General features: G+C 39.5%; 1 protein-coding gene across 1 annotated transcript in view; it reads left to right on the top strand.

Moving 5' to 3' along the window:
* MED13L (mediator complex subunit 13L) overlaps window positions 1-13,008 on the top strand; it is a 213,554-nt gene that overhangs the window by 21,501 nt on the left and 179,045 nt on the right. The window contains exon 2 of the mRNA XM_056859322.1: window positions 8,554-8,791. Coding sequence (XP_056715300.1) covers window positions 8,554-8,791 — 238 coding nt within the window. The remainder of the gene's footprint in view (window positions 1-8,553; window positions 8,792-13,008) is intronic.

Genomic DNA, 13,008 nt, shown 5'->3' with positions numbered 1-13,008 from the left:
GACCCTGGTGGTCTCTTCCAACTCTTTGATTCTATGAACCTACCTCACAGGGTTGTTGTGAGGATAAAATGGAGGAGAGGAGAATGACGTAAGCTGCTTTGGGTCCTTATTGGAGAGAGAGGCATGATATAAATAAAGTAAATGAAATTTTAAAAAAAATCTGTCTTGTTGGTTACCAACCAAGGTTCCTCTTTTCTTTTTCTGCTTCCCTGAAACTGCATTTTCAAGCAGTAGGAACAGGAGTGGGGAGAGCAAGCTGACAAGATACTCTGTTTGGTCTCTGTCCCTGCCTTGCTTTTGGCTGGCTTGCATTCCTTCCCTTTCCTACCACCTGTGAGAGGGGCACATGCAAGTGAGGGTGTAGAGGAAGGGAGGGAGGCAACATTAGATGGCTTTCCCCCCTTTTCCCTTCCTCTTGCTTGTTCATGGGCTACTTTTTGTTTATGGTTCTTAATCCAGCAAGTGATACGCAAGTGGAAACTTGCTTACTTGTGACAAATTCTTCACCTGAAGAGTTTTAATAAGAATAATTGTTACGAATGCGCTTGGTAATCCTGAGTAATAAATAAAAAATGGCAAATTGTGTGGAGAAAACTGGAATCCTTGAACTGGTTTGCCAAGCACAAGAGTTCCTAAACCAGAGGTGTCAGTGTTTTGCTGGAGATCATGACTGTTTACAATAGGTAGCACGTATGCCATATTGTGACTTTATTGTTCTTTACAGGGAATTTATGAAGTCAATTGTTAGCAACTCCATAGGACTAGGAGAGAGTGCAGTTTGCTCAGATAACAGATGAGGAAAATCCTAGAGATTAAGAAAACAATCTGCCAAAAGTGATGTGTATACTCAGAGAACTGTAATAAAAATAATGTTCAACAACTTGGTTATGCTAGTTTACAGATATTGCACTAGAAATATTGTCTGCAGTGCAGTTTTTCAGGTAGCCATATGAGGGACGCTGAAATAATTTGTACTTTGATTGTAAATATGAAAAAGTGTTTTTCATTTGCAAGTTTTAGCTGAGTAATGTATAAAGTAATATTCAGCCAGTAAGTAGAAAGTTGATTGCCAGTTCTGCTTCTTGCAGAGCTAGTTCAATCTGTGTTGTAGATTCATAGAAAGAGCACTCAGAAGAGCCTAAAGTACAAAGAAGTCATAATAGGTATAAATCCTGGCTTCAGAATTATATTCAGTCTTGTTAAAATGCGTGTGTAAGAAGGTTTATCTACTGTAAGTAGCCTGCCCAGAAGACATAAACTTCCAGTGGGGAGAGTCTAAACCAAACAAAAGGTGACCCAGTAAAATATTTTTATTTATTTAGAACCACAGAATAAGTATTCAGAACCTGAGGGAAATGGGAATCTGTTTCAACAACTTTGGCCATTATCTAAATGTAGGCAGGCCCCAAACTTCAGATGTTGAATAGAAACAAAGTAGCAAAATTCCCCCATGGAACTCAAATCTCCTTGATACACGCAGATCGGAATAATTTATAACAAACGGGAGACCTGCCAGATTGATGGGGGAGGGAAGTACCATCTTCCCCGCCCCAGCTTCTCCCTACTCAGCCGTCCATGCCCCCCTTTCCCCTCCTCAACCATCTTGCCAGCCAGACTGGTAATCAGCAGGGCATCAGAGGGGAGGGAAGGCTGAAGCAGAAAGTGCATCTTCCATGCTTTCTGCTACAAGCCTCTAGCTGCTGCTACCACCACCATTTGCTAATAGGGGAGGAGGAGGTTGGGACAGTCTTCCCCTTCATTCCCCCATGAGGATGTGGGCAGTGGTGTCAGTGGAAAGAGTCTTGAAGCATCATCATCATCATTCCTTTATTGGCATGAAAACACAATACAGAAGAATACAAAAAGAATAGAAATATTAAAAAGTGCCCTTTATAGAATAGTTGAAAGACAGTTACATCGAATAGCGCTGTTTGTTGATACTGCCATCTAATTAACTGTTTGGCGGGTTTTTAAAACAAACTTTAAAAACTGTCTCCAATATTTGGGGTGAACGATTGTTCAATAAATAGGAAACGTTAAAAGAATCTGAGACATTCTGTCTATTAATCAGCAGGGGGCTTAAAGGTTCGTTACGAGATTCTGTATAGAAACTACAATAAAATAAGACATGAGCAACCGTTGAGTCTTGAAGCAGAAAATGTGGAGGATGCATCTTTTGTTTCAACCCTCCCTCCTGTCCAGTGCCCAGCTGATTGTGTGTGGGTGGCTGCAACTGTTTCTGCTGCTTTGGTTGTCTTCCTCCTGTCATCTCTGGTTACCCTTTTCAGCTGCTGTTCCTTCCCTGGGCATTTTTTTAAATCTTCCTTGTGATGTCGATTGTGATCTTGGTGATATCAGTCAACATTTTTCATCGGAGTGATTTTACTTCTGTGGTTTTGGGATATTTAAAATATATCTTTTGGATTTTTCTGGAAACCTAGGTTTTTTTTTGAATTTGCAGAGAAAAAAAAAATCCCCTTCCTCCGTATATGGCCCCACTGGGTGGATTTTTTGATCTGTAATGTCAGGCCGTGTTCAGAATTAGATGTTTCAATAATTCTGTCACGATACTGTTGATTCCTAAGCACAATCCTATATGTACTGTTATCTCCCATCTTGCTGTGAAATTTGCAACTGAAAGGTTTAAGCTTTTCCTGAAACATATGCTGCTTCCTTACCTTTGTTATTTATTAAAATGCTTATACCTTGTCATTTGCTGAAGCCTCAAGGTGAATGTATTTTAGTACTATTACAACAGTAAAATGAAAACTTCCATGCAAAATATAGAAACCACGAGTAATTAAAATTGGGCAAACAGCTGAGCATGGTTATAGTCTAGGATCAGAATAGCAGCGCTTAGGAATCACCTACCAAATGTTCTTGAACAATACTGTTCTCAATGGTTGTCTAAAGTATGTTATAAAATGTCTTTGAATCATTTTGTTTAAAAATAAACTGTTTGAGGCATATAAAAAATAGGTTGTTGGCAATGTTAAGAAAAAACAAGTTGCCTAGGAACAAAAGCAGCTCTGCTTTTCCTTCATACACTTGATGAATTTTGATTCTTGTCTACTTCAGGTTTCTTAACAGTCTGTTGCAAAGGTTACCTGTTTGTCAGATTATTAGTAAAGGACATCAGAAAAGCTACGCTGGATCAAACTAAGGCCCATCAAGTTGTGCACAAAGTGGGCAACCAGTGCCTCTAGGAAGCCCACAAACAAGACCACTGAAGCAGCATACTGCCTGTGTTTCGCAGCACCTGATATAATAGGCATGCTCCTCTGATCCTGGAGAGAATAGGTCTGCAGCATGACTACTATTCATTTTGACGAGTAGCCATGAATAGCCCTATCCTCCATGAACTTGTCCACTCCTCTCTTAAAGCCTTCCAAGTTGGCAGCCATCACCACATGCTGGGGCAGGGAGTTCCACAATTCAACTATGCATTCATATACACGTGTTGACTAATTTAAAATTAACTGGAAGTAATTCTGCTTGAGTTTAAAATGTAGAACGTTAGCAGGCAATACAGGCACCACTTAATATATTGATATTTTCCACCTAGTCTGTTAAGTCCCATGTTGTTGGTGTGTGGTGACCTACCTGTAGTTGGTTCTGAGAGAAAAAAAATGGTTTCTATAAGAGAAGCCTTGATGGGCTGGGTGTGACTGGTGGGCCTTGCTTGAACTTATGACTGGGGACCAGCTGAGGCAAAAGTTTAATTGGTGCATTACAGTGGTCTCTTGGGGATAATTTTTTAGATACTGTGAAATCGTTAGAAATTAGTTGCTGTCTCAGTGACACACCAATTTGCGCTGGGCAACTATAGCATAACAAACATGGGGCTCTGTGTGTGTGTGTGTGTGTGTGTGCATACATGTGCTTCCCATAGCCAATTGATTAGCTGCTGTACATCTAGTAAAATCTTTTAGGGTCAAACTACATATGGTTGATCATTGCATTTCTTACACCCAGACATCTTTTACAGAGTGCAGCCATAGAGGCTGTTGTCTGTCAGGGAAACCTGGTACAAGGATTTGGGAGGAAGGCTCAAACCTTGTGGTTGTTTTTCCTGGTAATAACCCACAGCTGTGCTTTAAATTGCAGGAGAAAACTTAACATTACCGAATCTGTCCAGTTGGGGGTCTCATGCATTCCTGTGCACCGAGTTTTAAGAATGCGCTTCTTAACTATTTATACTTTACATGTCTGCTGTAGGGAATGCCAGTGTATTCATGGCAAATATAATTGCTGCACCAAATGTTGAGCTACCTAAGTGGCAGTATTCCTTACAGTGGTAGCTTTTCTGTATCAATAAGAAGAACTTGTTTCTACCGAGAGTTTAGCATGATGGAAATATTAAAGTGGTAGCTGAATACATCTCCGTTATCATAAAAGCAAGTGAGCAGCAAGGGATATTTCTTTTTATCCTTTTGGAAGAGAGTTATGTTCACAATTTAGCCTAGGCCAAAACTGCTAATGTCTGTACATGTTCTTTAGTATAGCAAAGTCACGTCTTGCACAGTTATATAGACCATGTTCCTGTATATTTTGACTTGCCACAGTGTACAAACTTCACTTGAATTTTATGTTTATTGGCCTTTTAAAAATGTGGCATAAAATGAACCCCCTTCTTTGTAATGCTTTCTAGGAGATATTGTTATATTCAGTCTCTAATTAGGTGGATTTTAGTCCTAGGAGGCAGTGGTCTTTGAGCACATAACCCTCAGTGATGAAGGGGGAGATTTAGCCCTGAACCTTGTACAATGATACCTTCAGTCTTCTACCAAGTTATGTTGGTTGGCTGCATATAGCACTTAGCAAGCATCTTAACTCTGTTCCCCCCATTTCTGTGTAGAAAGAGCCAGATGGATTCTGAAATACTATGAGTTCTCATGTTTCCAAATTACCGATACAGCATTTTGCGAGAAAATTATGCATAATGTATTCCATAACGTGATCACATAGTTCAGCTTTGGTTTAAATTGGCAGTAACAACCTTGTAAGATACTTATAGGGTTTGTCTGTGTAGTGGTTAGAGGAATTTGAAAGAGGTTTCTTAGAGTGTAAAACCCTGGAAAAGGCTGTGCCAGTTCTGAAATTATTTTGACAGTGTGTAAAGCTGCAAGTTACTTATATGCAGCTAGAGTGCTGAACTTGGGCACTCACATGATGACGGAATCTGGTTAGGTCAATACTGCGTTGATTGTAGTATCAGCATTAAAATGTGAAGTCATGAATAACCTTTAAGTGGAGGTGAGTTAACTGCTTATCAAGGAGCTGTAGGGGTATTGGGTAGTGCAATTATGTAGAGCTCTACTTTTTCTTGAAGATAGAATTTTTGAAGTGTAGCTTTACTTCTGAGCCTTAAGTTTCAGTTTGACCATAAAGGTGAAATATTTTGAAATATTTGTCTTGCATTTTGCATAGGTGGTGCTAGCAGGCAATATAGGTGTCTGCTGTGATGTTTTACTTGGCTTCATTCAGAATCATACTGCCACTGGAGTGATCTTAAGCAGAATGTGGAGAAATAGGGGAGGGGCCATAGTGCAATGGTGGAGGTACACTTTGTATTCAGAAAAATCCCAGGTTCAATTCCTAATATCTCCAGTTGAAAAGAATGCAAGAATAATAAGAGGCTACTGACACTGTATATGTAAAATAATAATGTTGATGACATAGTAGGCAGTGAATGTAGTTGAAGCTTAAACCTAGTATAACTGGGACATTAAAACAATTGTTCTGGAAATTTGATTGGTAAGCATTAAATAACACTCTACTTAAAAACAAAACACTAAATGTAGGATGGTAGTAACAATCAGAGCAGTCAGAAACCTACATGGCAATGCCAGGAGAGCAGTCAGATTGTAATACAAACTTGTGATTTGCAGTGACCTTTGGAATGGGAATGGCTCAATTATGTTGTTGAAAGCTTAGCTTTTAAGGTTCCTTTGTATTGTGATTTCTGTTAACAATGAGTTGAGGCATATGAGCCTTAACTTTCTTACCAAACGTCTGTTCCTTCAGCAATCCATTTTATTTGAGGAGGAAGAAGAGCTTTCGATTGCTGTAGCTAAAATCCTGGAAAGGAAAAATATCTGACAGAAGTTAGCAAAGGAGCTGCTGTTGAACAATGGGAGCAGTGTGATGCTGTCTAGAGAGGAAATGAGGGAATGGATGCAGGCATAGGGAAAGAAATGCTTCAGCTAACAGGACATTCAGTGCCAGACAGTACATTGCAGCCATGAGATTTGTTACTAGGTGGTTCTCTTGGGGAGAGCAGCAGTTACTCTTGAAAAGGACCTGAATGACAAACCATATTTTCTCCTCATGCAGATCCTTTTCTATCAGCCTCTGGAGATCTGGGCATGTGATCTCTAGTGTATTGCAGCACTGTGTTAATACCAGTGGTACTTTAGGGCAAACTATATAAAATTGGGGGAGGGGAAAGAACAACATGTGAAGAAGTTCTGTACTGGCAGAAGGAATGTGCATGTGTGACTATTCAAATTATTTGGTGAGATGGGTTGTAAAACTTAAAATATACAGTCCAGTTAATGACTGGTTTTGTGAGAATAGTATCCCAAGGTGAATAAAGAGGGTACCCTTAATTTTTGTGGTTGGTTCTCCTCCAGAGCCTTCTTCCACCACAAGACAAGTCGAGTATGGTTTCCTTTCTCCCATTTTGTTTAGTGATGTCCTGCAATTGGAAATATATTGTACCCTGCCTCACTGCTTCCTGAGATGTTTTAGAGATGGAAGGAGATCAGATGGAAGTCCTTGAGGCCACACAAGTTAAGCTAAAGCTGTCTCTGTTCTTTTAGTACCTCTGGTCATAGTACAAAATTAAATCTCCTCTGCTCATTGGTGATGGTAGGAATTTTACCGTCGAGTTTCTTTGTGATATTTATATTGTCTTAGTATCTTGCTCTTAACTCTTCCCATATTGGGGCATATATTTATGAAGAATATAGTGGATGTGCCAGGGAATGGAGCCATTGGATATATACCAATTTAATAATTCACATAATGAATTAGAGTGAATGCACATGAATTATCATTTATCTGTTTCGCAAATTTGTCTCCATCACTAGGCAGAATATAAATAAGTGTAAAAGAACTCTGAATGGAACTGCTTTCTGTTTTCCCTAATATACCAAATGATTTCTGAAACGTTTTTTCTACTTTCAAACAGAGTTAGTAGTCTCAAATGATCAAGATTTCTGAAATTACATTTTCTTTAAAATATGAACAGTCTGTGTAGTAATCCTGTTCTTTTAGTCTTGGGTATGCCAGTAGCAGCTGCATGTATTTGGAAATTGATGAAGAAGCATTACAAAACCAAGTGGTTTTAAAAATGTAATTTCAGAATAGGTCATAATGTTATAAATTGAACTGAAATGAAGAAAAATAATAAAAAAAAAATTAACGAAGTAGCTTAAGAGTCTTTCTACTTCCATTTTGTAATGAAATAAATAGCTGCCATAGCCAGTCTGGGGATCAGTTCATCCCATGTTGTTTGCAATAGTCGTTTTTGGAATTTTGGTGGACTAAGTGATAGAATCAGTACTGTCAATAGCAACATGTCGCTGAAAATGAAATTGCATTTGCTAGACATTTGGGTTTTCACGTACCTTATTTCTGTAGCTTCTTCGTTACATGAAATTGTATCTACATCCAAAGCATGGTAAATTCTAAAGGAGGACTCCATGGAATTATGCCCTGTTTTTTCCCCTAAAGCTTCTCCCTATTCATTTTGTGGAGGATTAACCTTGAACTTGTGCTACATAAATATCAATACTCTTTTACTTTTAAAGAGGTACTGAAAGTTTAATGAGGAGCACTAATAGGGCCTGTTTTGTTTTTTAAAAATGGAATTATTTTAAGGAACAGTCCATTCAAAGCAAAGCTCTTATTCCATTGATTTCAGAGTAAGGTAGGAATGGGCATTTCTGGCCAAAAACAGTTTGATTGATTGATCAATCAAGTATTGATTCAGGATTTTAAAACTTTATAAAACAACAAAAAGGATATTTTAATCATCAACAGACAGTTGACAACAGGTGTTTAAAACACTAATAAAAATTGTTCTGAAACAATGACATTAACTTTTTAAAAACTATAATGAAATACTAAAGGAGCTCTTAACAATGCATACTAATTTTTCTATAAGTGTGTACACATGAACACATGAAGCTGCCTTATACTGAATCAGACCCTTGGTCCATCAAAGTCAGTATTGTTTACTCAGACTGGCAGCGGCTCTCCATAGGTGTTGTGAAAGACCTCAGGTTGAGGTCTTCCGCATCACCTATTTGCCTAGCACTGGGGATTGAACCTGGGACGTTCTGCATGCCAAGCAGATGCTCTACCACTGAGCCATGGCTAAAGTAAACTAAATTTACTAAACAGCTCTTTTGGAACACCAGAGTCAGACTGCAGTTGCTTTACAGTAAAATAAACCTGGGAAGTTAAGATTTTTGCTTAGAAATTAATTTATATGCAATTTTTCCCTAACAGAGTTTCAATAAATTTCAATTTTGTTTCCTGCAGGCGGAACTCACAGGCATCAAGTGGCGTAGGTATAACTTTGAAGGCCATGGAGACTGTGGCCCTATTATCTCAGCCCCTGCTCAAGATGATCCAATTCTTCTGAGCTTCATCCGCTGTCTGCAGGCCAATCTGCTGTGTGTCTGGCGTCGTGATGTCAAGCCGGATTGTAAGGAGTTATGGATTTTCTGGTGGGGAGATGAACCTAACTTAGTAGATGTGATACATCGTGAACTGCACAGTAAGTCTTTTCTTCACCCCCCCTCCATCTTAGAATTCTCTGATTTTGTGATGAAAGCTTTTTTTCTGTATTACTTTGTCTTCAGACTTTGTATGCACAAAGATGTGCAATAGGATTAAATTTAAGAGATACTAGGTTAGAAATGAATTAGATGTGGATATACATCTAATATATCGGTGCCTATGTTTAAATTTAAATCTGTTGAGTTAAAATATACAGATGAAGTATCCAAAAACATGTTGACCAACAATTCTGTATGTAAACTTCACTTACGTCTGTCCAAAAAGACATAGTGAGGTGTTTACTCTGTGGTAATCTTTTAACTCATTAAGGGTGCATTCCTAATCGGGGTTGAATTGGCTTAGGAGCCAACATGATCCCTTGCTGGCGTAAGTGCCCATTTATCCTGTGATAATGGACACTTATGCCGGCATGGGGGACATTTCCGCTGGTGCCTGGGTACCGCAGAGCTGCACCAGTCTCCCCTGCCAGCGCAGCCTCCTGCTGGTGTCCATCTGGTGCAAGTCCCCGCAGCGGTGTCCCGGGAGGCATTCCTGGTGGGCGGAGCTGCCTTTAGGCAGCTTCCTAGCCCCTTTTGTCCTGGGAACACCCCCTCCTGCGGCGGTGTGGCTAGCCACCTTTTTTGGTGGCGTAGCTCTGATAAAGGAAATGGGGCTTTTTTGCCCCTCTTCTATTTCTTAAGTTTAATAATGTTTTTTTTTTTGTCTCTGTTGCATTTGGTCACTGTGCAACCCTCCACCCCCAGGAGTGGGCTGCACATGTCCATTCTGTTATCCTAAAGTTCTAAACAATGTCGGTCCTTCACCTTTTTAAATGTTGCTTTTCCCCCTCACAAAGCTATTTAGGAAACTCCATAGAAGAGTTATAAAACCCTAAGCATTATCTAGACTTCAGGGAGATGTATTACCCCTCTTGACTACTGTCAAATTACTCTGACTAGAGTGAACATGAGACCCATTCGGGAGCAACCTATGCTTGGGTCACCTGAGGCTTGCTGTGCTGGATGCATTCTGCCCAACTGCTTTATGCGTAACAGTGCATGACTACAGTTATAATGAGGCAAATATCTCGATGTGCAGTATTAATGCGTAGTGAAATTGCCAGCATAAGTGGATTAGGGAAGTGCCTGTCCTTATGCCAAAAATTCCCAGGTAGACATTGTCTCATGTATTTTGGTCTATCAGGAATTACTGTAGTGGCTTATTTATTTAAATATTTTTAGTGTACACTTCTGCTGAAAAATGGGACCCAAAATGAGCGAGGTGTATGTGTAAGATTTGCTGAACTGCCATCTTCATGATCTACTTTAGGGTTTCCCAACGTAGTGCTTGTGGGCACCATGGTGCCCGACAACACCTTTTCAAGCGCCCACCAAGTATTTTTAGGAAGTGGGTGGGGCCAGGTAGGGCTTTTGTCCAGCAAAGCTTTAGCTTGACTATTGGAGACTTGATTGGCTATGCAGATTTTTAAAAAATGTTGTTTTGGCAGCAGCTGCTGCCACCACATCACACGTATCTACACTGTGTTACTGAAGTTAGCTGTGGCAGCCATTTTGTGGGTGGCTCCACCTCCTACAGCAGCCATTTTGCTGCTGTGCGCACCATGCTGTGTCAAAATCCCAAATGTGCCTGCAGACTCAAAAAGGTTGGGGACCCCTGATCTACTCTGTCCTTTTAAAACCCACTAGCTTAACTGCTCTTGGTTCATATGTTTAGATTTTTCAATGCTGTTATCCTATAAATGACTCCTTGCTTAGTGTTTTGTGCACTGTGTATTTTATTTGTTGGGAGAGTTTGATATAAAGCATTGTTACAGGTCAATAAACATTTAATCTGTAATCAGCATGGTCAGAACACCCAAAAGGCAATAAATGACATATTGTAGTAAAGCTGACATTGTATTCTGAAAAGCCTAATTGCTGTTGCTTTCTGCATTATGTTGGGACTGTGGTTATGGAAGTTTAGCATGCAGCTGTTTTACCCTGCTCTGTAACATACCAGTGTTATCATCCATGGGTCCTTACAAGATGCATGTCTTCATGAATACCAGATTGTTTACTTGGCAAGGGAATCTGAGAAATCTCAGAACAGGGATGATTTCTGTGTGCCTCTTGGCCTATTTTATGCAGGTAGCAATGCATTCATGTATAATTAAAGAGATGGCTCAGAAGTGCTGCATCAAGCGATTCCATGGATGTTAATTTTTTATGAGGCACCTGTTCAGAGTAGAGGCATGGGTGACATTCCTACTTACCCAGCTAAGCTTTAATAATATGTTTTCTTTTATGAAATGTAGTTTATTTAATATTTCAAGTAAGGTTTGGGGCTTAAGTGTGTTCAGTGATCATCTTATTGGATGGAAATTGCAGCTTACTGTCTCCTTTGCTTCTGTAAAAAGGAGTCCCTAGTTTACATGTAATGCTTTAAGTAACTGAATTATAGTACTTACTTTTTCCAGAGTTAGCTGTGAATTGAAAATCATGTGATATCTAGGGAGTTGAATTTGTCATTGTGTATATGAGTTTGTGTTTTGGCACTTCATATGGTAGAGTGTAATCCATCTCAAAGAAAGGAAAAGAAAGCACCTGTCACTGGCTGAGATTTACATAAGATAATGGAAAATCTTTTTGCTAAATATGTCTCCTAAGGAAAAAAAGGAAAGTCTTAGAAATAAATTTGATAGTAGAGAGATCTGGGAGCACCAGGACAAAATAGACATGAATGGGAAAAAAGGAGTTATTGTGGTGTTGGTAAATTTATTTTGGTGGTGCTGGTGGTGGAGATTTTGAGAAAACTTGGAATACATGCAGTACATTCTTGCCAACCCTAAACATATTTGACTGTTTTCACAACAATAAAATACATTGTTCAGAATTTATCTAACATATAACTTTGTACTATTTGGCATATTTATGAAATTGAACATATTATTTCTTTAGGTTTGTGAATATACCCAATTGTATCCATCTGGGTCATACATTTTTATCTTCTCCATCAGTACTACAGAGAGTGCTAGCTCAAAATACTGTATTCTGTGCTTTGTTAGCAGTATAATCCTAATGCTAGTATCCGTCTTCTAATACAACTCTAACATCTGGTTGACATCTTAGAGTAGCATAAGCTGTCGTTGGGTGAGAGTTATAGCCTCTGTGTAGTTTACTGGGCATTTCCTGGACATCTTATTTCTTTGCCATTTGCAGTACAGTTCCTGTGCATTCCATATGTATATATTTAGCTTCCTTCCTCTTTCAGGAAATGAGAACTGGGAGTTCACAAAGGAATTTTTTAAAACGTTTTTGAGCTTATTGCAGACTAGTAAAAGGTCTGACTAACAGAAAAATTCCCTCGTGTTTTTGCATGTGTACAACGTTGAATGTACACAATGCATAAATGCATCAGAAGAAGAGTTGTTTTGGTCTGATTCATAGTGCTCTTCTGAAGCTCTCACTCACATTAATCATAGTGGATTACTTTAAATTAATTTGCAATAAAAGCACTATGGAAAATGCCAATTCAAGCTACTTATTTCAGCCAGAGTTCCTTCAAATTCATGGCAGGGATCTGAAGAGTATTTGCCATATTTCATGGAACAGCAGACTCTCACCCCACGGTTTGGAAAGTTGTTGTAATAATGGCTTCCCCTACGGTACTGGGTTGGGGAGGGGCTGCTTTTCAAAAACTCCTTGAGAGGACAGAATTATTTGGAAGATTCTTTAGATCCTGGCCCACATATTTTTAAACCAGGGGTCCCCAATCTTTTTGAGCCTGTGGGCACCGTTGGAATTCTGATCTACAGGGTGGTGGGTGCAACCACAAAATAGCTGCCACAGGAGTTGGAGTCAGCCACAGGTTGTCAAGGAGTGAGGTTACGCATAACTCCAATTATATCTCTTCAGCATTTCAGGCAGAAGCTCCTTGTTTAAGATCCTTGTGCTGTGATGGCAATTGTTGCAAAATCAATGTTTTAAAAATCTTCACAGCCAATCAGAACACCTGTGGGGCAAAAGCCCCTTCTGGCCCTGCCACCAAAAACAGCTGGCAGATGCCAAAAAAAGTGTAGGTCAGTGTCACATTGGGGACCCAGGTTTAAACAGCAGCATACCAGGTTGCCTTATATTGTGAATCCATTGATCCACCTAGCACTGTATTGACAGCTCTGTCACTTCCTCTTCATGGTCTTAAGCAGAGGTCTTTCCC

This window comes from Euleptes europaea, chromosome 13 (assembly GCF_029931775.1).
Source record: "Euleptes europaea isolate rEulEur1 chromosome 13, rEulEur1.hap1, whole genome shotgun sequence".
In the NCBI taxonomy this organism is placed as follows: Eukaryota; Metazoa; Chordata; class Lepidosauria; order Squamata; family Sphaerodactylidae; genus Euleptes; species Euleptes europaea.
This window is presented reverse-complemented; position numbering and strand designations above follow the sequence as displayed.